The 26,330-nt window shown below is 36.9% G+C and overlaps 2 protein-coding genes across 2 annotated transcripts in view; both read right to left on the reverse strand.

Moving 5' to 3' along the window:
• The window catches only part of bbox1 (butyrobetaine (gamma), 2-oxoglutarate dioxygenase (gamma-butyrobetaine hydroxylase) 1), a 25,849-nt gene extending 7,892 nt beyond the window's left edge, over positions 1–17,957 (reverse strand). The window contains exons 1-3 of the mRNA XM_079242957.1: positions 17,871–17,957; positions 15,196–15,646; positions 13,616–13,730 (exon numbers count right to left, since the gene is read on the reverse strand). Coding sequence (XP_079099083.1) covers positions 13,616–13,730; positions 15,196–15,600 — 520 coding nt within the window. The 5' untranslated portion in view covers positions 15,601–15,646; positions 17,871–17,957. The remainder of the gene's footprint in view (positions 1–13,615; positions 13,731–15,195; positions 15,647–17,870) is intronic.
• Positions 17,958–21,098: 3,141 nt separating this feature from the next.
• Positions 21,099–23,723, reverse strand: fibinb (fin bud initiation factor b). The gene has a single exon (XM_079238656.1). The coding sequence runs from the start codon at positions 23,371–23,373 to the stop codon at positions 22,750–22,752; it is 624 nt and encodes a 207-aa protein (XP_079094782.1). The 5' UTR covers positions 23,374–23,723; the 3' UTR covers positions 21,099–22,749.
• Positions 23,724–26,330: the final 2,607 nt, after the last annotated feature.

Consider the following 26,330-nt stretch of genomic DNA (forward strand, 5'->3'; position numbering starts at 1 on the left):
ATATATATATATAAGGCCTGATTGAAAATGCAGACAGTTGCTGAAGCCTGTATTCGTCAAGCTACTAAAAATCTTGTATTATCTGGCATTACCAAAAAATAAAAAAAGAAAAACTGAGCGAGTCTCCAATTGGACCGAGTCCAGAAGACTATCCTGATGTAAATGCACCCTAAGTGACGTAACTTGACCTTTACACACTGCACCGTTGTGTAACAAGCAGATATACAGATAAACAGACCTGACTACAAATCCAGAGTTTTCTTCATAAAGTCACAGTTTGAACATGAGCCACGATAATCATCATTCAATTAAACAATTATATACCTCTTTTTATTTTTTTTTATCATAAGGGAATTACTACAGAAATCCAAAGCAACCCTTAAAAAGTTGAAAATGGTAATACAGCATTAATTACTATTAAGCAAGTGAAGACCACTTTCATTTGCAGTGATTTGTATCTGTAGGTAGGGCTCTGCTCTGAGACCATTCTGCCCCTCTGCGTTCATATGGAAAGCCTTAAGCAGAAGTACAGACCCCCTCAGGGCAGAAAGCAGATCAGGCAGCTCTGATAACAGACATGACATTAAAGTCATACATACAGTTGTATAAAATATAAGGAGCTGTAAGGGCTATGTGAAGCAGTCTGAAGGCAAGGCTGCATGACTAGAAAAGGCCCAAGCGACTTAAATAGTACATGATGTCGTGTATTAAGTGAGCCATTACTCAGAGATGATCATTTCAATTTAAAGTAATTCATAACAGGCAGAATAGTTATGCTAAAGGGACTTAGCGTACGGCAATACGTCATATTATACATGCATGGAAAGCCTTGGAAGGAAGACAAACTACTAACACCAAAATGACCACCAGAGGCAATATTTCCTCTCTTTCCATGTGTATGAATGTTGAACAACCAGAGGAAAGGATGGCACATCACTGAAATGAACTCCCCCAGTGATCTCTGTGATACTGACATGCTGTCAATCTCCGGCAGACTGACGTCCTCTCTCAGAGATACTAGCTCAGGCCCAGCGGTTAAGGGGTGAATGTGCCAACTGGGGCCAAACTGGACAATGAAAGCTTTAATCTATGACTGAAATGGTGATTTTAGAGTTTCCAGATGAGCGTTATCAAGGATGTTCTCTAGACAAATGTTTTTTAGTTTATTTAAATGTTTCTGATAGTCAGTACACCATTTGAGCAGTTTGCTTGTTATTGGATCAACCAGGATCCATGTTTGTACCAAATGTAAACGTCTATATGACTGGTCCGCACCTCAGCATCCTATCATGCTAGCTTCTTAGCTAGTTAACATATTTTTAGCCAGCATGATTATGCAGTAGTTCTTGTGTCCAACCAAACACTGTCACTGATCACTACAGAATAATTAAACACTTTTTTTCCTCCTGTGGGTCAACTTTACTCTTTCTTGCATAGTTAACAGCTATGGCAGACAGACATATAGAACTAGCATGTGTGTGTGTGTTTTTTTTTAAGTATCTGCATGGAAGAAAAGAGAGTGTGAAAGACAGTCTTGGTTTTCTGCTGTGGGCTCATTTATGTAAAAACACAGTGGTTTTTACGGGAAGAACTCTGCTAGCATGAGCTTGAAGGGACACCTATGACAGCTTGACAAGATAGTATATGTGCATAAAGCCCTCTGCCGTTTTCCCCTCAGTTGTAGCTCGCTACAGCGGCTGTTCCAGATGAAGAAACCTGAAGCGGTGGCTCCTGTGGCTGTCAGGCAGCTCATGGCAGTTTGGCTCTCCCCTCACTGAACTCTATTTAAGCTTGGAGGCCCACGCTGTGCTCCTCTGCAGCTGGGAGTCCTTCAAAGCTCTGCTTGAACCACTACAGTTATCCAGAGAGCTTTTGTTTTGACTTGGTGAAGTTTTTATCTCAGAGCTCAGATCAGCTCACTTCAGTGGTCTGTCTGTAGAGCGCTCAGTGAGGAAGATTGGCAGAAATAACCCTTTTAAAAGGCTCTACAAATAAGATTCAATTGCTGAAGAGATTTTAGAGACATAATAGAATTATATATAATTGTATTATTTTATACTAAAATATTCGGATTGAACCTGTTTTTTTTTTCAACTTCTGTGTGAATGAATACAGTGGTGTAACATGAACACAGCGAAATGTGTGCGTGCTCGCCAGGAAACAAGGTACTTATTTAATGCAATTTTATGCTTAAAACTACTGTCATTTAAAGAGTTCTTTCACTCTATATTTATTTGTTTTTTTTGTTTTTGTTTTTTGCATTTTGTCGACAACACTATATTAGTGTATTAGTATTTTGAAAACATATTGGGATCTAATAAATATGGTTATTCATAAGTTCCTTTTTGTTTTTTTACATTGTGAAAAATCTGAAAATGACACTGACATTAATTTTGCACATTCCTGGAGCTGTCGTGACCCTTCCTCCAGCCTCAAGCGGGACAAGACAACCCCGCTTTGCATTAAGGCACCGTTTTATCTCTGTATAGCCGCTTTATGGACATTATCTGTGGAAGTGAGGAACAGTGACAGAGTGAGCGATAGAGTGGGACTATGGGTGGAAATTAGCACCTTGCTAAATTGATATACTAAAAACTTGCACCAATTCAAATAAACAGTCATAATAAATTAGATAATTGTTAAACAAGAAATTGTGTTCTTATAGGTGCCTTCCATGTTTGTCAGCTTTGTTTTCTTCAAACGGTTGTAGGATGTTTTCTGTTACCTTTCTTTACAGGTGTAGCAGTTAGTTGTCTGCTTTTTTTGTTGTTCTTTTCTCTGCGGTTTTATGGCAACTACTGTTGCTGTTGCCATAAAAAGAAAGACAATGGACCAACTTGCACTGGTTGAGACAGAGTTCAGAGGAGAGACAGGATGCAGAATAGAAGCCGTTGTTGGGAGGTGCCAAACTGTAAAAATCTGCCAGCTGCTTTAATAACTTCCACACTTTAAAATGTTTTATCTAAAATTTATTTTAAAAACAAAACAATATCTCCCTTCAGTTAATTAAATAATATATTTGATAAATACAGTTACTGATTAATCTAAATCAGGTTTTCAGGCATGGGGTTATTCACTGACATTACTAAACCACAAATACTTGAAAATTTGAGCAACTAAATTACTTGTTTTAAGGAGAATAATTCACCATATAACTTGTCATTTATATCAGTGCTTTTTTATATAAAATATTTTCCTGGAAAAAGCAATAGCCGCACCTGGATTTATGTGTCTTGAAGGAGGTTTTGCATTAAAGAATGCTTTACTGGGGAAGAAGAAAATGCTATTATACCACTAACTTAACAATGATAAACTTGATTTTTATTCTTAAAAAGAGTTTAAACACATATTAAATAAACTGTAATTGGTTTGTATTTCTCCAGTCAATAGAAAGTATTTTGCATTTTCATAGTGCACACAATGCATGCATCAGTGGGCCTGCAGAAAAAAAAGCTTCTCTTTCAACTAATCCAACACAAATGGCTATTTATAAAACAGACCTGGAAGACAGAGCAGCTGACTTCTGCATTTTCAGCTTGACGAGACAGTATGAGCAGTGTTTTCTGTCTTCTCTCTGGAGCTGCAGGCCTTCTACACACAGATCCAATGTTAACGCTTTCCCCAGCTGCAAGTCTGGTTCTCCAGACTCAACTAAGCCATATGGTGGTTTGTCAAACTGTGTCCTTTTTGGCACTTTATGTCAGTGTATTTCAAGTGCCAAGCAGGACATCTGCCTTGCCAACAAACTAAGAAATCCAATCACTCTAATCATTAAGCTTCCCATGTCATCTGACGCAAAGGTGTTGAAATTTCAAGGGGAATGACAAAGATGTGGGATTAAACCCAAATATAGCTGATCCGTGAAGGAATTAGAGGAATAAATGTTGAAAGATAAATGTGGGGGTGTGTGAAAAATAGTGAAATTCATGGGAAGAAAAAAAAAGCCACTTTTTACACTTCTGGAAAAAGAAAGTTTGTATGTAAAACGTTTGGCTGACCACCATCGTTTCCAAGATGTCAGACAACCATCAGGAGTCTGTTACATTACACTACACAGTCAAAGGAGCAAATTATGACAAATTATAAACACTCACGCTGTGGTTTACAGTAAAGGTACCTCAAATTCCTTCTGGCTGATAACAGCGTCTACACATGTATGAGAGCATGTGTTTGAAAGTTGGTTTTGATGACGTCGTAAATGACGTGTGAAAAGATAGTCTGGTCTGAAAGAACACACCAAGTTTCCACTGATGGACCACTACAGCTATGTTTCCAGCAGATTTTCAGTCAACTGACAAGGAGTGACACACAGGGCTAAATCCAGACCAGATGGCATGAAGGAAAGGACCAGCCACAGGAGGAACTGACAAATGTGCTGCTGCTTGGCTGAGTTATACAATCAGTCAGCACACTTAATGGAGAAAAGTCCGATCTCAAATGAGTCTGTTTATGGGAGTTAGGGAGCGATCAGTCAGTAAGTTTACAATAAATATCCAATTCAGACGCAATACTGATGAAGAGCGCAGTTATTTAAACCAGGAAAAGAGGTCAGTAAAAAGTTGTTGCAGACAAAAAAAGATGTTTTAGAACTGATTTATTTAGCAGGGAAGTTATGTGAGGCTATTTCAAAGTAAATGGTTTAACTTGTAGACAGATAATGTAAAATCACACTGAGAATTTTTTCCTGTTACATCATGTAAAGATATTCCAAAAAGGTGTCTTCACACAACGCCAGCGTGAGCACGTGTCCACATGAGCAAACTACATCTCGTCATAAATTTCTCTGCATGCAGACCTCACAGAGCAACGGAATTTAATTAGCAGATGTGGACATTATGAGTTTTTTTTTTGCATTTTTAGATCATAAAGACCTGCTTCTCAAAACAATAAAAAGGCTTATGTGAGCGTTAAAAAGATTCTTTTAGTTTAACATGCACAAAAATCAAGGAAACGGTTGCAATGGATGGGAAAATGTAACAACAGTTCATAAAGTCCACTGACAAAAAATCTTAAATGCTGATATGCTAAATGTTTTGTGTTTTGTTTCTATTGAAAAAAGGCCTGGAAATGGGAGCACGACATCTCCTCTAATCTACATCTCAACTGTTGGGATGCTTGTGGAAGTGTCAAATAATTGTACAGAACAAATTCCAGTCTGCTGTGGAGCACACTCCAAGGAAATATTTTCCACTCTGCAGACTCGTATAGAAGCTTTTGTCAGACTTTTGACAATATACTTCTTTTTGTTTTAGTGCAACAAGTAGTTTTGAAAGTTTGTTGGCAAGTTGAAAGCGGGATAAAAACGACAGCTGTTAACGTGAGGGAAGCCGGTGTTTTGTATTTTTTATTCAATTCTCCAGAAATAAATGTTACAGGCTGACTGACAACAACAACATCAGTATTTTGAAATTCAGTGATTTTTTCATCACCGTCTGTTCCTTACATGTGGACTGACGATGATGTGTTCAGTGCTTCCTCAGTTTAATAAGCACTCATTATACCTTTACTTGAACTGCACTTTTACCTTTTTCCTGATCAATCATCACCAGAACTGATTAAAAAAATATGAAGACACAGATCACAAATATATGAAGCAATTATTAGTTAGTCGCACGCAATAAAAAACTGAATAAATATCAAGTTTGTTTAGAAACATCAAGCTCACATAAGCAGCTGATTATTTTAGATAAAGCTGGATGTGTAAAGAATTGATGAGATATTAACAGCAGGAATGAGGGACAGTAAACAATCTGCAAACGATTAAGCTAAATGGAGGCAAAAGTCTTTTTTTTTTTTTTGTTTCTTGCATTCAGAAGATCAAACTTCCAGTCAAGCATTGCTTTCCTGATGTGTAAAACCAGACTAAATGTGGAGAGGAAGTGGGCTAAAGAACACAGAAAAGTGTTTTTTATTTCTAAGAGTACAACATGATGCAGTTACTCTGACAGATCATAACAAGTTGTTGCAAAAAACATGACATGCTATTATGCCATTACGACAGTTGTCATGACTTCTCAAGAAAACCGACTACATTTAAAATGTTAATCTTCACAACAGTTTCACCTTCTGAAAATTTAATGTAACTTGTTCCTTTTTTCCTTTTTCTAATTTAAATAAAGACCTGCATAAAATTTGGATTAATTCTCACCTCGACTAAACGAACCTGACAGGCATAAACTGGGAGGCCTGGGATGAAGACAGGATTTAAACACTGAAAGCATCTGTCAGGCTCGACTAAATCACTGACAGATTAGTGAGAGGAGTCATAGCTGATAACAGACAAGCTTTTGTTGTTGCCAGGAACCAATTCTACATCCTCATTTCTTTTAAGTGAAGTGAAAAGTTTAAATGCCAACAAGACGGGGCAGGCGCCGTCTGATGAGATGTAAATGATTGTGTACACAAGAACTGAGAAAAGAATTTGGTTTAAAAACAACAATAACAAACCCCATCCATGTGAAAGCAGGCTGTTCATTATTTAACGTTTGATATTTACCTGAAGGAATAAACTAATGCTGGCCGATCAGAACACGAGAAATGCATGAGACTTAAAGCAAACAAATCTAAGCAGCAAATCAGTGACCTCACTGCAACGTCAGACAAAAAGTACATTCAAGTATTTGAACAGAAAGTAGTGTGGTCCACCATGAATGCTAATGCTATGCTAAGCAGCCACGTGCAGTGGAGTGCTGACTTAAAGTTCATGAAAAAAATTCTGAGTTTCATCAGAAATAATAAAACTTTAGAAATGTGACATTTATTTGAACACTTGGCTGATGTTTGATTTCAGAAGCTAAAACAGTCGGCTGACAGTTTCAGAGTTTCCCACGGCTCCATATGAGCTCTTTTGAGCTTGTAGAAGTACTTTTTGAATTAACAGATTTCATCTTTCACCAAAGCTTCAAGGTCAGGATGTGAAAGTTATTTCGAACAGCCCTTCTTTTCAGCTATTCTTTAGTGCAGTAGGTTGTGTACCTTCCGTCATCATTTTACTGAAACATGCAAAAGGTGTGAATCAAACAGTTCTCTCACACAACTGTCTATTTCCACCTTATCCTAGAGATTATGAAGCTGATCTCTTATTTTTTACAAACATGCTATCCCCACTTTTTTTGTCATTCAAAAAGTTTGCTGCTCACTTCACTGTGCAGTATTTGACACCTCTCAATCTAAAGTTTTTCAGAGGTCTCCATCTCTTATTTTCACAGATGTCTATCACTAAGTTTGTTCTCAGGAACATCCCGTGGGCGTTTAAGCAGTTAAATGCCAGTGCAGCCTGGTGAAATGGGGATCTCAAGATCTTTGTTGATTATCTTTGGAATAAATATGTTTTAACTAACATTTGTGATGTTTTAAATACTGTCGGTGGCCTAAAGCCACAGTATCTCCAGTCAACAAATACAGCTTCCCTTTTAGAAGACGTTTTCCCTGTGTCATCATGTTTAAAGTCACCAACTGTGAAAGTGCTTTGCTTCATATATGTTTAATTGTGCATCATTAAAAAGGACGCCCTTATAATAGTTTCCCAACATTGAGATTGGTGTTTGCAGTATAAGACAAATTCATATTCATTGATCAAATTAAGACTGCATTTCGGTAGGAACCAGTATTGTAGCCAGCACCACCATTGTCCAGCACGCTGCAGCTCATCCAGCACAGAATAATATTTAGAAATGACAGCATATTAACCAATTCAGGAAAATCTGAATATTTTGATACAATGTAAAATGTTAATGAACAACACAACCTCTGTGGTTTGTCAAATTTCACGTTTTGCTCCAGTCATTAGAGCTGTAATGATATGCTTTCGTCCCGATTTGATTTGATTCTGATTTTTTGGGTGCCGATTCTATTTAAACTGTGATTCTCATGATTCTTCTATATTGTGGATTTTTGTAGACTAAAAACCAAATAAAATGTGCAAAACTTTTTTTTTTTGCTCGTCTTTTTTTTTTTTTTTCCAATGAGGGAAAAAAAACAACCCAGTAGCCAGACCATCATTCTGCTGCTATAATGCCCAAGAAGACAAGTAATAAGATGAATAAAAACAACAAAAATGACAAAAAAATTTTTATCAGAATTTCTTTTGGGTTATTTAAAAAAAAAACTTTTTTGTATTTATTTTATATTATCTAAATTATTTGTAATTATTTACTTTTATTTAAATTTATTTGATTCCAGTTATTTTAATTTTTTTGCTGTGTTTATATAACTTTTATATCATTGTCATCCAGAAAGGTTAAAAGGTCAGATGAGGTCTACTGAAAAAGCCAAAAACCACCTGAGTGGTTTATGAGTAAACAACAAAATTATTATAATGACTTTTTTTGCATGTTTTTTTTTTTTTTTTTTTTATTATTATTTGTTAATATGACAATAACCCCTCATCATTTAAAACATTTTGGTTCAGAATCCTCATAAAAAGGATCCAGGTCAGGAAAGTGTTGGACTAGTCAAACAACAGGCATGTCCACCCACAATTATCCTTCAAAATTACTGCTTTTGAAAAGAAAATGTCCCTTTTAATTAGTTAGTTTATTTAGTTTTGTTTGTCAGTCACAATCAGTTTGTTCATTTCCAAAAAAACAGTCAAGTAAAACAAAAACAAAACAGACAGAAGCATAGCTTGTATGCCTAATAAATTAGCTTAATCAATTAACTTTGACCAAGTGGTAACGATATATCAAAACAGAAGTAATAAAACGTGAGATTTTGCAGATCCTGCACAATGGGACAGTAAAGAACAGGGTAGAAAATGTTTTGGAAACCGAGCAGTTTGACTTCCTGGTTACTGGGCTCTGAAAGTTCAGGGATCTGTTCATTCCCATGAAAGGAAATACTGACAACATTAAGTTTGTACTTGGTAAGAACGTGCATATATAGTTTTGACTCTCACTCTAAATCAGTTTTCCATATGGTGGAGATAGACGGAGGACTGAATAAGCCTCTCAGTTACACAGACATCAGCCTTTTCGATGCTCTGCTGCCTCACATTATTGCTCGGATCAGACTGGCTGTAGATGCTCAACGATGTTAAATAGACATGCAGAAAATTACATATGGATCTAATATACTAGAGTGATGGAAATGAAGACCTTTTTCTAACCGAAGAGTCATTAAAATAATTAAACCAAGCATTTATAAATTGACTGAAAATAATCACTCGAAGGCCTTAGAAAGTTTTCCTACTGATAAAAGCAACTTTGAAATGTGTGAAAGGCACAAATTCAACTTACTGTTGTTGAGTCTGATATTAACAACTAGATTAAGTTACATTTAAAAGCAACGTTTTAACAATATGTCCTTGAACTGAATTATTTCCATGTCTCACTGCTGAAACCTATGCTGCGGTTTGGAATGAAGTGTGTAACTCCTTAGAAACAGTAAAAATCAGAGAAAAAAACATTACCTCAAACATAAAAACAGAAGGTATAGTACAGCCAGAATAATAACCCCAAAGCTCCAATTATCATATTGACCTCATAGTCCCATGTGGACCACACTTCCACTAAACAGGCAGACTTGGGCCTGTAAAATCTGGTGCACTGCATGAAAAAGCAAACAGAAATGCAAACTGTGGACTTTGCTTCAGTGAGTTAACATGACAGAGAAAGGGAGCGGCGAGAATCGGAGCAAAATCCATGAAGGTGAGTACTGTTCATCATACATCTCGTGAGAAAGATCTTTCTGGTATCTTTCGGCAGAAGGAATTTCAACCTGGCGCTCAGGAGGAAATAATTAAACCCAGAGAAAGAGTGTGCACGTCAACTTTTATCGTGTTTTGGAGCATGAGTCTAGCAGTATCTTCCAGGAGTGATCTTGGCTCCGAGCTAAGAGCACCCCCACCCCCCCAAAAAAAAAAAAAAAAAACCACAGAAAGAAGGAAAATGAAGTCCATACAAAATGACTACCTCACTGTAAATTGCTATGAGTGGATCTGTTTACACTCCAGCATGAATGAAGGAGTCCTGTAAAGCAAACGCACACACAAAGACACACACACATACACACACAAACCCCTTAATCAGTCTGGAGCAGAACAAGAGCCGCTCAGCCCTGTGGGTCCTGCAGGACCACGTGTGCGCACACAAAGCCACTACAGTCCATCCCTCGCTCCACTGAAGTGCTGCTACCTTGTTCCACAGCTGAACTTTCTCCTCTGCTGTCTGGCAGACTGTAAAGTGTATTGGGCCACTGTAAATGTACTGTAAAATTAGTTCTCCTCCAGCCTTTAGAAACATGTTCAGCCCTTAAAACATATAATGTTTCTGACAAAATGAGTGTGCAAGAGAAAGTTTAAAACTGAGGTGTGTTTTCGCCTTCATAAATGGCAGAGAGGGTGCACTAACAGTCTTTCATTCATAGCTCTGCACACATTGCTGCCACTTAATGACAAAGCATTAAACAAGCCTTTTCTTCACAATCCATTCCTACTGTTGCCAAAGACCAAGTGTTACTTAATACAGTATATCTCAATTCAAATATATATCTTTTTTTTAAGCCAACTCCAAATTTAGATTTGATATTTGTTGTTTAAACATTTTGAGGCTGTATTTGGGACAAAAACGGACAAAAAATTAGGAAAGAGAAGGGATAATATGCAGCGATAAGGGCAGGTTGCTGTATCATGGACTCACCTAGACATACAGAGACCCCTTTTAAGACTTACTGTTGTTGGCAAAAAGTAATTGAATGAGGTTATATTTGCTAAGTGAACCAAAAATAACATTACATAAAAGGATAACGGAAAGAAAATCCCAGCCATCCTACAATCATTCGAGGGATACTTTTTTCATTTGCATGCAGGCTGAACTTTCATGTAACTTGAAATGAAGTGTGAAATTGACCATCTCACTCAGAAAGGGTTGGGTGACTTTATTTTCCTTTTTTATATTTTGGACTGAAACTATGATGCACACTGCAAACATGTATGTATATTAAATCATGAGGATAAAATGTCATGTGTGACGGGCTTTATTAGATTTGCTGGTTAAATAAAAGAAGGCAATACCTGCTGGTTGGCAAGCTGATGAATTGCTTCTGTAAGTTACAGCTTTAAAACTAAGTAATTCAGGACAGTGTTTGTTCTTCCTTTTAATTGCGAGACAGCTGTGTTGTGATTTATGGCCTCCTCTGAAAGTAATCTTCTTTTTCCCATTACATCAACAACAATTAGAAAGTAATCATTAGCTTCAGAGCAGAGCAGGCAGAATTTTCTGCACTTTTTCTGTCAGCTTTAATGGACATTGTATATCATTTTTCATTTTATTACTACAATGCCACATCCCACCTGATGTTGTTGTAATTGGGAACACACCTGGGAGGAGACGAGAGTTCATAATAAATGCTCATGCTGATACATGTAAAAAAAAAAACACACAAAAAGAACACACAGCTTGCTTGTCATGCTGATATGATTTGGTTTTTTGGTGAGATGACCCGTTGTGAGTAATAGCATTATACCTCAACTGATTCACTATCCTGTCCTGTCTGAATGACAAATAAAACACACAATGGCTACGGTTACATGATGTTTCTTTTTAATTCTGAATCAATAATTTGGAATTAAATAATTCAGAATTAACGTATTCTCCTACGACTTTACATGAAAATAATAATTCAGAATGAAGGTTTACATGAAACACGTCGTTACTTAAATCCTCTTCAGAGCGGCGGGTTGGGAAGGGTTCTAATTGGACAGAGGTGCACGTGACGTATGACGTATACCAGAAATAAAGTTGGCTCCCTGCTTCTCGTCTTTTCAGTCGTAACTTGTACAAACTACATAATAAGTACCAGTTTTGCTGCTATTTTTATAATAAACTTGAAGTACCAGCTCAACATGAGCATACAACTTCACTTTTTGCAGCAACTGAGAAGGAGAAGAAAGATAGACCACCGAACACTGGAGGCAAAACAACGCATATGTAACAAATATGTACAGAATGACTGGGATTAACTTAGAGCGGAATTAAAATGCAAATAAACCAGACACTTACATCGGAATTAAGTTTAATTCCTGATAGAAATTTGCATTAGGAATTAAGTGTTTATATGGTCGTTTTTCATCAGTTTAAAGCGGAATTAACTTTTATTAGGAGTTAAAACTCCCATGTAAACGCACGGATTCACAAATGTGTGGTCATGACCATCACAGTCTAAATAAATCCCTCAAGACTGCTAATGTAAACGTGACCAATGTCTTTATGCTATTTCTTTAGCACACTAATGATGACATTAACCTCTTCTTCATAAAGCCTATTGTTAAATAACATATTAAATGATAGACAATATTTGTGGTCTCAGAAGAAAGCTGAGATGTGTGCGATAACTACAAAAGTGTCAGAATCCATATGTGTGTTACTAGGTCAAAGTAAAGTTGTCTGTTTCACGCAGTAGAAAATCTAAATGATTATGTCGTTCTGAAAGGAAACCAGATTACATTCAGGCAGGAACTCAATTCATCCGAGATAATCTGATATCCTCTGTGTCTGATGAGTAGCTGTATAAACGCTGTGGCTAAAAAGTCAACTTGAGAAGTTGTACTGATGTTTTAGTAGAAGTACTATGCAGGTAAATATCGCAGGCACCTATTAGCCAATGTTGATGATCAACTCCTTTTGTCAGTGAAAATGAAAGGATAACCTCCAAATTTACCTGAGAAACATCATGAGGATCAAAAAAGAAACAAACCCCAAGATAGATAATAGGAAGCATGAATACTTCACTATACAACCACCTTCATCTTCAAGTAAAGCAGCAAGACTTTCATGACTCATTTCAAACAGAGTTTTTTTCAAGGTGGAACTAAACTTTTACCACAAAACAGCAAACACAAGACAGGCTTTACAATTTAGTGATTCTTTTTCTTTGTCTGCTAGCTCACAAACCTTTTGTCCCACACTGATGAGACAGACATGTTTATAATCAGAAACTCTCCTTTCATCTGAGATCTTGTTTGTGTTGGGGGCTTGAAGGTGAGAAATGAGCAGAATCATTAAAGTGAACGGTGCTGTTCTCATGTTTTTGATATACATTCATATAATTGCTTGTGATTTGAAATTTGTTTGGTTTGGATGCCAAAGCTTGGTAGGGCCTTTCAGCTGATATTTTATTTATTTTTACTTTAGTATGCTGCATGTTAGGGCCCATTTATGTTCCTTTACGTACATAAATGTTGATGCTCGTGATGAATAGCTCAGCCCCTTAAAAACTGACCACCTTGTACACACATATTCGACGCAGATGGACAGACAAAACTGTCCATCCAGCTGTGTATGTATCTTCTGCATCATGCAAAAATTGGCCTTTAGGATGCTGTACAGGATATTGGTTCTTGTGGCGAAGGAGTTAATATATATTTAAAGAGGCTTACTGTAAACTTTTCAGTATACACTCATATTCTTATATAACAAGACCTGTAATAAATTCCACTTTTCTGTCTTTTATAGAGTAAAAATTTCTCATTACAAACTCAATACATTGCAGCTGAATATCACCACTAATGAATCACCTGAATGTTAGGATTGAGGCTCTGCACAAGCTACCCCATGAGGTTCAGAAATGCAGTTTCACAGGCTGAAATATTATTTAGAATGTTAAAAAGCAGACTCACCATTGAGGAAAAGCTCCTCTTGCATTGCTTGTCTGGCAGCAGGAGAAAAACAGCGTTTCTTCAGCCACTCTGCATCATAAACACTGATGTGCTGGTCAGGCCACACAATGGAGACCTAAAGAAACAAAACAATCTACAGATCCCAGTTTTTTTTTTTGTTTTTACATAATTGCATTTTTAATTTTACTTCCCTTAAAGAAAAAAAAGATTTAGTTGTGATAACCCATCATTTGAGAGTGTATTGCATTTTTGAAAAACAACATAAAATTAACTTTTTTATATTGATATAAAATATTTTCTTTATTTTTGTCTAAAATGTTGGTCTAGCCCTTTAAAGTTACGGTTAAGTCAATTATTTCTTTTACAGGATGGGAAAAAAATGCAGAAAAATGAAGCTCATTAATTGCTTTCCATATAAGGGTTTCTTTTGCATTTTAAATACAAGTGGAGGCTTTTGGCTTATGCAACTATTAATTCAAAGCTTTGGTATTTTTCTACACCCAGAAACAAGCATGAAATCTTTTATGGGGTATTCAAAACACATGTATAGTTAGCAATCCTGCAAATCTTCAGGAATCAGAAGCAGAGTTACTGTTTTCACTTTTCATCAACAAAGCAGCAACTTGGCAGAATCGCGAAGCTAAAGGAATCTGTTCCGAGCCGTGTCCAACTTCAGGAGCTGAATCCTCGGAAAGTCACAAATCACAGCTGTGATTCCTTTGGAGGATTTAAAGCTTTGGCTGAGTATGGGCTTTTGCCCAACTTAGATCATCTTTCCACACAGTCTCCAAAGTATTTCCCCAGTGTTTCTGATTGTCTTCAAGCAGTTAGAGATTCCTAATTTGCAACACCTTTATTTGTACATTTAAATTTGTTTACTCTCATGAGAAGAAATGTAGGGGAACACCATTAACAAATACCATTAGGTAATAATCCATTCCCCATGCAATCCATCTGGCTTTTATACTTGGAAATTTTCTGAAGCCCTGCCACACATCCTCTGATTCATTCAAATTACAGTTAACAAGTATCTTAAATGAACATAGGAATGATTAGATGAATAAAAAGGAAAAGGGTTAGAATTCAGACTACAGAGGAGACAGTGGAGACTATATTATTGCAGAAGCTGGTTAGTGATCTGGTTCATGATAAGCCAGTAATAAAAGGCTTGCTGGAGGTGGGAAGCAAGATGGCAAATAGACATTTGACCAAGATTGTGAGTCATGAGTCTTGGTTGACTGAAAATTCACCTTATCATTCTCTATCATGATTCAACCAGTTCCCCTCAACCGTGAGAGTAAGATGACCAAACTGGCACAAACTATCAAATGAAAAGTGAAAACTATAAAATGTTTTTTGTTTTTTTGTTTTTTAACCTTACCCATGCATTTACTAACAGTGTAGTAACATTAACATTATAAAGACAAATATCCACAATTATTACTAGAAAAGGAACTGGGAGAGTACTATAAACTGGAAATTGAAAGCCACTGTCATAATCTAAGCATGCATTTTTTTCAGACTCAGGAAAAAAAAACATTTTGTGCGTTCATATAGGTCAGATCATGTCAGCAACAAACCTTGTTGTCATTGCTGACTTCCACAACTTCTACTCCTGTGTGGACATCCAGATCAGCCAGCAGGAGCAAGCGAGCCTGAGCAGACTCTAGGGTGCACAGTGGACACTGGCAGTTGTCTCTCAGCCAGGTGAATGGGTACAGACTGCGGTCTCCATCCTCCCACTCCACCTCTATTAGCTTTTCCTCATCCAGAGCCCGGACATGTCTCACTGAGTGGCAAACCAAAGGGACAGAGGCAGAGCCAAGTGTCTGCTGCCTGCGAATTTGCACCGCTGTCAAGCAAGAGGGTAATGGAACGACACCTGACCCTGGTCTACAGCAAGCCCTCAGAGCCTGACAGGCCATGGCAGAGGTGCTCCTGTGCAGAGCAGGCAGGGCTACACGTGCAAATGTACTCATCCACATATCTGAGGGTTTTCTTCTGGCACCTCTATGTCCGGATCCAACAACTCTGGGGGGGGGGAGAGAAAATGAGGCAATTTCATTATTAAATTCACAAAAGGATCATGGGAATGGTGCCCAAATTCATCCAGATAGGAAGATAATTGAAATTCACTCATGTCAATATAGTAAACTTATAACCTGCCTTTATAGCATGTCATTAATATGAAAGTATCTTAGGATAAAGTTGAGGATTTTAAATTATAATCATTAAAAAATTCTTGACCACCCTTCATTTCTTAATGCTTTGTTTCCAAAAAGCCATAATCTCATCGTATTTTGCACTGTGGGTCCTTGAAAGGGTTTACATGAAGAATGACTTCATTAATAATAAGTCCAGCATCTTTTCTGAGAAATCTCTATGGTTTTTTGTGTGTATGTTTATTAAAGCTTCGCCAGAAATGGTCTCCACGAAAGGAAAAGAACAAGCTTAATCCTAAAAGTTTAAAAAACAACAAGGAAAATGGACTCTAAGTCAGTTGTGAAATTTTTTATGTAGTGATAAATCATCCCCAAAGCTCAAGCCTTAACATTAGTGAAGCAGAGTAGGACCGTCTTGGCAGACAACAGAGCAAGAGGCAGCCAACATCCAAAGAACAGCTTTGTATTTATGAAAAACTACATAAAGAAATGGAAATCTTGCCCAAGAGGGTTCATGCCGGGTTGACAAATAAAGCTGGTCATGTCAAATGCTGATTTTCGAACTTGTTAGAGAACTAGGTCTACAAACTATGTTTATGGCGCATATACTGTTATGATCATTTTCAGTAAACATTATTAACCTGCTACACAAACCAATGGAACAAAATAAAAAAGATATTTATCTTTTACACATCGTCTTATTGTGAAAACAGTTAGCAAACGATGAGGAATAGAAATGCTGTAGTGCTACAGAAAACAATACAAAAACTGCTTTGGGTGCAACACATAAGGGGTGAGAACATTTAATCGAAAAATCTAACATCGGGATTTTTTTGCTTCACAATTTTTAAATCAATTTTTTGTTAAAAAATCTATTGTTTTTTTCAAATAAATAAAAATAATCCTTTATAAAATCTTTTTCATTATTATTTATCTTTTTACTTGTCTTCTTGGGCATTATAGCAGCAGAATGATCCTCTGGCTTATTGTGTTGTTTTTTTCCGAATTGAAATCAAGAAAAATGAGGAGCAAAAACAAAGTCGTATACATTTTTTTTTTGTTTTGTTTTGTTTTTAATCTACAAAAATTAGCAATATCAAAGAATTGTGAGAATCGCGATTTAAATCGAATCGGCACCCAAAAAATCATATCAAATCAGGACAAAAGCATATCGTCACAGCCTAATGTTTATGGCTCATATATCGTTATGATCATTTACAGTAATGTTTGCAAAATTTATTAAACTGCTACACAAACCAATGGAAAAAAAATAAATTAAAAAAAGAGATTTATCTTTTACACATCATCTTATTGTGAAAACCGTTTGCAGACATAGAAATGCTGTAGTGCTACAGAAAACAATACAAAAACTGCTTTGTGTGTAACACATACCATTATGATTGTTTTCATGAGGTGAACGTTGTTTGTTCAAAAATATAAATGTAAATATAAATGTCAGATACGAGATCAAATGCGTGATTCGGTCTGAAAAACAAATCTGGTTTCTGTTTTAGTTTAAGACGAACATAGGACTATCTGTTTGTTGCTCTTAAGGCAACTCTTTATTAAACATTAAGGTTAAAGTCTCTTTAAAAAAAAACAAAAAAAAAAAAACATCAGTCTGCTTCCCTTCCAGCTTTAGTGCGGGAACTTATTTTAAAGTTTCATGGGGAGGATATGAGCATCCACTGCGTCTTTAAACTGCTGAACTCACGTGAAGTTACACACAGAACAGCAGCTGGTTTCGCGTTTCATGACACCACACAACTACTGGATAAAACCCAAACCTTTGTAAGTTATAAGTAAAGAGTACAGAGATCATACACTACTCGGTGCAGCTCACTTACAGTAAAAATGACAGCAGCACAACTACTAAGGCATGTGTTAGCTGTTAGCCGCCGGCATTTAGCATTTAGCATGCTAGTCAAAGGAAACGCCGCTTGGAGCTACATCCGGATTCAGTTTCAAAGCTAACGACGACACCAACATGTCCCTCTCCTCCCACGGCTGGACTTGCTCTAAAGTCAATTAAAGTAATCTTGAAAAGCTGAAAACTAAAGAGATAAATACGTAAAGAGTTTAACAGCAGTTACCCGTAGCATGTAAATAACAGCTGGTTGCTAGTCCTCACGAGCGCATCGGCCGTCAACACAAACGTCACGCGCCGGAGGGAAAGTAGGCAAAAGGTCAAACGGCGACATGAAAAGGATGACATAATCATGGCCTGTGTGTAAACTTTGCTCTACTTTATATTCACACCCACAGCAGCCACGATTCCAGCTGATAACGAGGCCAACGTGGATGTGTTTTATGATTATCATGTAAAGTAGTTCATAAACAATGATATGTTAGAACTGAAAATGTGAACCTTTGCAGAAACTCCAGTTATAGCGAATACTAAGATCAGCTTCACAATACACATTGCTGAACATGCTTACTGTATTCCAGCTCTATAACCTGTATTCTTGTTTTGTTCATTTGTATTAAACTAGAATTTTGTGCGACCACAACTTTCTTTTTGTGTTCCTAGTGCATAAACACAGGACTACAAAAAATATGATCAATTTGCAGACAATGAAACAAATGTGACTGTATTTTATGTTTCCAAGTATTTTCCCACACCCTGTTATAGTTCATATTCTATTAAATTGCAGACCCTGAACAAGATGGAGATGATGTTTTTCTTTAAGTTAGACTTCGTCTGACTGTAACAAGACTTGTATAATCCATGTAAATGTGTTGGTTCCACTCAACTTACACAAAATCAAAGCTCCTAAAACTGGATTCACAAACTCAGATACTACAGCTGGATGTCAAATAACTCACATGCTAAACTCAGAATGGGCGTAGGTGTTCCACATAAGCTGCCAATTTTTGCATGCATTTACAAAAACTGTCAAATGAATGCAGCTGACATCCAAATAAAGCTGCTTTCATGCGTGTGCTTTTGTCAGGTTGTTGTTTGTTTCAGAAAAAGGGACTGAAAAGCAACTTATTAAGTATTTCCAGACCCTCATGCTGACGTAATAAAATCTTGATCTTGTTAAGCAACGGAATTAGACCTGAAACTGTGCAGCAAAATGTCTTACAGAGTGATGAATCCTTCCCAGAGATCAAACCTGAATATTATTAAAACAGTGTGGAATCGTCTTGACAGGGAACAGAACAACTCATAAATGTAAAATAAGTCTGTGGAAGCCCAGCAAAGTTATTTATTCGTAAATTGTGGAAATAGTTGGGTCAAGATGAAAAAAAAGAATATTCCGAGTAATGCTTTTAATGTTTTATGTAAAGCACTTTGGATTGTCTTATACATGAAATGTGCTGAACAAATAAACTTGCCTAAGTGTTTTTTTCTTCTTGAGGTAATGAATGTCAGAACAGTGGTTTGTAGAAATCTGCTTAATGTAAATTATGTGCTCATATTTTAGGCTGGACTTGAGTTGTGGATCTTCTACACCCACCTGTGCACCGATGGATCAATGTATAAGGCAGTTAGTCAACAGTAGATGCAAATCTATCAAACTGAGGATCATTCAGTGGCACAAGACATTTAGTGACAATTTTCTACAAAAAAAAAGGTCCCTGTTTCCCATTTGTGTCAGTTTTCTGCTTCCTTTTGTAATAAATCAGTTTGTCTAATATCTCTAATGTTTAGATAAAACAAGAACGTAAAGGAGATCAGTTTAGTCCATAATTCTTATTTACTGCTTGACTTTGCTTTAATATGTTTTGTAGACTAAATGATTTCTTGATTACCTAAAAAATCTCACAAGAACACCAAATAACATTAGTGCAGCTTTTTGTAGTAGTTGTTTGGTGTGTGTTCAGCCATACCTCTTTCACCTTAATTCTTCCTTTTTCCCTCAGAGGGTAGGGGAGGTTGATCGGTACGGAACGATGCTCTAATGCAATTTGTACATACTAACATCTGAGTGTTTGTTTTTGTAAAGCGTCATCTTTCAATTATTAACCCAGGATCAAACACAGACACCGAATTATAACATGCCAGACCCGAGTTTCAAAGGGTAAGTGATGATTACAACTCAGTCACCTTTACAATGGTGTTCTTGCATTGTGGACTTTGTGTTAATTTAAAAACAATGGCATATAGTACAACCTTAGAGAGATTTATAACCTGTCAATATGTTGCAAAACAAGGTATTATGCTTGTAAAATAAACTGCAGATATGGAAGATGTGATAGTACAGCCGGCTTACACCTCAAGATCCAGCTGGAAAACCGACTGCAAGGAGGAAACCTTTTCAAGTGTGAATGTAACAATGTTCTGTCCAATTTCATCCTGTAAATGTCACTTAAATTTGTACAAAACCTTCCCTGAAATGGTTTTCCTAAATAAACCAAAGGTTAGCCTCTTATGAAGAAATGTTAACGTTATGTAACCCAAGAGCTTATATAAAATACAAATTCAAATAATATATTTCCAGTACGGGGTTCAAACAAAAGCCTCATGATACTTATAAAACTGTCAAAGATGTATGTTACATATGCCTTTTCCACTACATGGTGCCAACAATCTGCTTAAATTTAGATGAGAAAACCAGGGTTTTCCCCCTTTGTGGAGACTAAAAAGTAGGCGAAAGGTTTCTCATTTGCATGTTAGCTGTATGTTAGCCACATCCAGAGTGTAATCACTGGGCCCAAAGTCCTCACAGAGAAAACTGCCCTTTGCAGTGTTACATCATTTACAACAGTTGGCATTTTAATTTTTACGCTCTGGAGTTATGACATTTTAATCCCTTCAACTCAAAGGGTCAAACTGATTACTCAACACCAGATGACCTTCAAAGGGTGAAATATTGGTCTGAAAAGGAAAAAAAAAAATGTTTGGATCGGACCGAACACGAACAAACAAGTTGTTTGCAACGTCCACCAAACCACTTGAAACACACACAGCCTTACATCTCTTTTCCACATAAATACCAACAAGCAGCTTCTTCCTTCAAAGCCCTTGTAATTACAAGGCTGTGTAATTCACAACAGACCTCAAAACCTTGTTAAACAAACATGGCGAGGAACTTTGTCATTTTTAAGCACGCGGCTATATATTAAGCGCTTGCCAATTAAAATGCTGCTACTGCCACATTGGAGTGGGTTTGCTCATACACCACCAAGTCTTAGGACCTCCTGGATGCAGCTCTACGGGGATCCCTAATTGGAACATGAGGAACAGGTTAAGCTCACACTTATATGTCATGACGAAAAAAGGTTAAGATAGAGATGATGGAAGCTTTAATCCAAGACTCTTGCAACATCACTCCATTTTAAACATAATTACTTTATTTGAGAAGAGACGAGACAATCCATGGAGCATGTTCTCATACAGATTAGTGTTTGACAGAATTCCACGGGTGCTGCCTGCAGTCTTAACCAATAAAGTATGACATCTCGCCACATACTGTACTGATGAACAAAAATAGATGCGTTTCTTCTTTTCAAAACTTTACATGAACAATGAATACATGGTTATTCATTCAGTAATAAAGCTCACAGTATTTACTTACTTCTATAATATACTGTACATTTTACAAGATTATAGTACTTGTGCAAATCAGCACAGAGTAGGCCTTGCTTGTCGAACCATGACACAACCTTTTGCATTGAAGTAGTAAAGAATTGTGCAACGTCTGCCAGCCTGTTAAACAAAACAAACACAAAAATAATACAAAAAGACATATAAGGCCATATGTAAACATTCTTTTCTTTTCTTCTGAAGAGAACAACTTTAGTTCCTGACTCAGGAGATTTCAACCAGGCTACATCTTCACTAAGAAATAGTTTTCAATTTCTCTTTTTCCAGATTTTGGAATGAAAACCAAACAAAGCCCAGTTTTCAGAGCATGTTGAGGGATTACACACAAGCTAACCTGTGAATGAAAAGTTTCACTCCATCAAGTAAATCTGCTAAATGTTTTTACAAATTCTCTGTGTACTTCATCAGAGAAGGCTGAGTGAACTTTAGATAACTCTCTGTGGAAGCAGATAGCTCTGATTTGTACTTTGTAACAGGCCGACTATTCAGTCATTGTTTCATATATGCACACACGCAAACACACACATATACACAGACGCACAACCACAAAAAAAAAACATGCCTACATGCAATCACAAATCTGTGATGGTATGCAGGTAAATTCAACATGCCGACCAAAAAGGACTTTAAAATACAAAAATGTACACTGCTGCTTGATATGCATTAAGATATTTGTCCACTTTGTGGTTTAATTAATGTTAAATTCTCTTTACAGGATTATTAATTAACTTTGTTGGATCAGGTTTTCAGATCGTATGCTGGCGGTTTTAAAGAAATTGAATCACAGCATTGTTTTAAGAAACTATACTGTGGAAAAATAACAATAACAACTACATTATAACAACACCGTATACTTATTATAACTAAGATGGGTGTTGATCAACCCAGGTAGAGTCCAATACAGTAAAGTTAAAAGAGCACATTCAACCTCCAACAGGACTTAGAAGTGGAGATGGTTGCTTATTTATATGGCAGGGTTTTTATACTTCTATAAAACTTCTGCCATTGCTGTAAATGAATCACTAAGTACATGCCTTGTAGTATTAAATACTTTATTCAGGAAAATGAACCATGCGAAACAATATAATAAAGCATCTTCTGGCATGTGGCTGCTCTACTAAGCAGGACCCTGAGAGGTAACAACACAGCACCCACTTTAGCTGAAATTATACACAATCCACACAAAATTAACAAGTTCTGTTTTGGTTTTGGTGCTTCATAAGAAAAAAATGGGCTAAATCCAGCCAAAATGGTTTGGGTGCAGATATACCAACAAATGAGAAGGTTTTTGTTTTTTTTAGATGTATTTTTGTCCCTGATATTCATACTTGTTCCTGCCTCCTGGTCAAACTCCATAAAAATGAAGAATTTATAAAAACTACTGTAAAGAGACGTTTAGGGACAGTTTTTTTTTTCAATTAGAACTTCATGTACTCATTTTTCAGTCTGCTCAGTCTCGTGCCGTGACTGCGGATGATCAGAGACAACAGCTCGTGCTTGTCCTTCAGACCCAGAGAAATGTCCAGCGTGTCCTTCAGGACGTCCCGCGTGTGCACCATCATGTTGAGAAAGTCGTCACTGAGCCGGTGCTCCTCCTTCAGCTCGCTCTCCTGGCTCTGCTTGAATTTCACCTCCAGCTCCAGCAGGGATTTTTCCGAGTTTGTAAACGCCTCAGTTATCTGGGTCGTCTCCCTCCGCAAATATTTCCCGTAGCTGTCCTCTCCGTCCAGATCGTACGAGATGCTTTTCCCGATCCCCTCCAGCACCCTGGCAGAGTCCTCAATCTGCCTTTTAATGATCGTGAAATCATCTCGTATGACAGCGTCCTGGTCCTCGTCGAGACTGCATTTTCGCTCGTCGGTCATCTTGAACAGCATCTGACATTTCTCCGGGTCATCGTTGTTCTCGTAGTCGCCGTCCGGCACAAAGTAGTGATGAAACGTGCCATTAGACATCTCCGGATGTAATGGTCCTTGAAAAAAGCCTCCATACACGGGCATTGACAACATACCGGCACTCAGGAGCAAGTGAAGAAAAGCCATAATGCCCACTTGTTACACATAAACTTCTTTAAAAAAAAAAACAAACAAACAAACAAAAAAAACCAAGAAACGTTTGTAGGTTATTATAAATATTAGCGTGAATGACACACTACTTCATTTAAACAAACGCCGTTTGTTGAAGTTTGGTTCTAGTTAAAACGTCCTCCTCTACGTCCCTTTTCTCAAAACAGAGAAAATTTGCGTGAAATTTGCTTTTATAGTTCCGCTTTTCGCCCTTTTAATCCAGTCTGTCGCCTCGTATCATCGTTGGCGAGCAAAGCAGCTGTGTGTGAAAAAGTTTGTCTCGGTTTGAGGAGTTGTTGTACTCCCGACTGCGCCTGGTGTCTCGAACGCAACATCTGGGTGTCTCATGGACCGCTCTCCGGCTTTTGGCTAATAATACCTCTCTGCTACTCTCAAATTACAGCCCCTCCGTCATTTAAAAGGCAGCATTCAGTCTGGTCCAGACTACCAGCCGGCCAAGGCTGTTAAAGACTCACTGAGACCAGGAAAGACTGAGTTTGTGTTAATTCACGCAACCGTGACAAGTTGGCATAGATGCTTCAACTTCATACACCGCTGACAACTATACAAGTGACCGCTTATAAACGTGCAAACCAACCCTGTAATTATTTTCCAGTGGCACACTTATAGAAAAGTTAGACTTTTAACAGCTTATGACATGTGTCAGAAATACTGTAAAACCTGCAGCATTATAGCTTTTGTAAAAAAAAAAAATTATATAGTTATTGGTCACAAGTAGCCAATATCAATCAACTTTCAATATATTAGCCTAAATCAATGCTTTGCCATTCCGATTAATTGGTTTCATATGAAATGATAATATAGCATGTAATTACTAGGAGTACAATAAGTTAGTGTCTACCTATTTGAAAGAAAAGCAATATTGATTACGTCTATCCAAAAACTAAACTTTTGAACACTTTTAAAGTGGCAGTATTTTTATTTTGTACAACTTTATATTTATATACAACTTTAACTTAAGATTGGTAATCTAAATGTCACATTAAGCCTATATAATATAATATAATATAATATAATATAATATAATATAATATAATATAATATAATATAATATAATATAATATAATATAATATAATATAATATAATATCATATCAGGCCAGGGCTGCACGGTGGCGCAGTGGTTAGCACTGTGGCCTCACAGCAAGAAGGTTGCTGGTTCAGTCCTTGGCTGGTTTAGTCAGTGGCCTTTCTGTGTGGAGTTTGCATGTTCTCCCCGTGTATGCATGGGTTCTCTCCAGGTACTCTGGCTTCCTCCCACCATCCAAAGACATGCATGATAGGTTAATTGGTCACTCTAAATTGCCCCTAGGAGTGAGTGAGCATGAGTGTGGTTGTTCGTCTCTCTGTGTGTGGCGTGTGGCCCTGCGATGGACTGGCGAGCTGTCCAGGGTGTACCCTGCCTTTTGCCCAAAGACTGCTGGGATAGGTTCCAGCTTCCCCGCGACCCTGCATTGGATTAAGCGGTTTGAAGAATGAATGAATAATATAATATAATATAATGATACATATATCGCCAATTCTTTCTCTCCACCAACATGGGTCAATACAGTTTGATAGCTTTTGCAACAGCAGTTTGCAACACATTTGATCGTGATCCAATATAGAACATGGAGAATATTTTCTTGCAAGCAGGAATGGGATTGTCATCATATAGGAATTTACCTTCTATATTTATTGCCTGAGATGTGAAGAGCTAAAAGAAGATGAAGGAAGCGAGATGGGAAAACTTGAATCATGCTGCTTAATGCCACATCTGTTAATCCTGAAATCAGATCCCCTGCAAAATCTGCTCCACCTTTTTTGGTCAGTTTGTACACTTGGAAATGCATTCATTAAACACTTTAAATTAAACAGTGCAGTAAAAAAAAAAAAAGAAAAAAAAAGAAATTTAGGCTTTGTTATTTATTCAGTGTTGAACAGTGCTGACACATGCATTCAAATCTTTTACTTGTACTGATACTATTTTGAAAATATTCAAAAGGCAATAAATACAAAATCCTGTACTTTAAATATCATATGTAATCAGTATATTTTCCTGGTGTGCTCCACTGTTTACTCTGTAAATATGTTGCAGTTTACAGCTGTATATACTGTTGATTTAAAATATTAGTTAATGCAAAGCATGACTTTCTGCAGGATTATCAGTGGCCAGGCCACTATTGTAAATTAAAAAAAAAAAAATCCTTAATTACTTGCCTGGATAAATTAAGTCAGACAAAAAAAAAAAAAAACAATGTTGGCAAAGTCCTGTGAGAACCATGTTAAAAAAAATCCTTTCATAAGCTCTTAAAACAGTCCTGCCTTCATCTTGGAGACTATGCATTTTCCAGCTAATCCAGGACAGCTATTAAGTAGTTTATTTATGTCAGGAGGGAGAACAGAACACTTAATGCTTCATTTCATCCCACAAATATTGTTACTGTTAAAGCATTTATTTAGTTTGTTTACGAAACAAAACATAATTAAAGCATAAATTTCAAACACCTGAATGACAAGGAGCAGAAAGAGGATGAACAAAATGTATTTTAACTCCGAAAATTGAACTGAAAACTGTTTCAGGTCAACATGCTGCTGATTTCTCTCAGATACTTCGTGTTTTACTCTTCATGCAAAGCAAAACAGAACCAAACGAATGAGCCACATCTATTAAGCTTTCTCACCAGCATCTTTAGCCATTTTTTAAACACAATGACTGATTTGGCTTATTTAGTTTGTTTATCATGATTGTTTCGTAAATTCCCTACATACAACACTCTAACAATTAGTTTTTTTTTTTTTTTAAATTATAAATATCTCACATCTTTTTAACTCAAAATGGATTTGTTTTTTTTAAATCAGGGATCGTGTACTGTGCTGTGTGGATGTGTGAATGTTTAGGATGTGTGTGTGTAATGTTATTTATTACAGTGT

The sequence above is a fragment of the Telmatherina bonti genome (assembly GCF_933228915.1).
Source record: "Telmatherina bonti genome assembly, chromosome: 1".
Classification (NCBI taxonomy): Eukaryota; Metazoa; Chordata; class Actinopteri; order Atheriniformes; family Telmatherinidae; genus Telmatherina; species Telmatherina bonti.

What these genes read in the sequence shown, in the direction of transcription:
- fibinb (XM_079238656.1), bottom strand. Translation starts at nt 23,373, where the DNA reads ATGGCTTTTCTTCACTTGCTCCTGAGTGCCGGTATGTTGTCAATGCCC.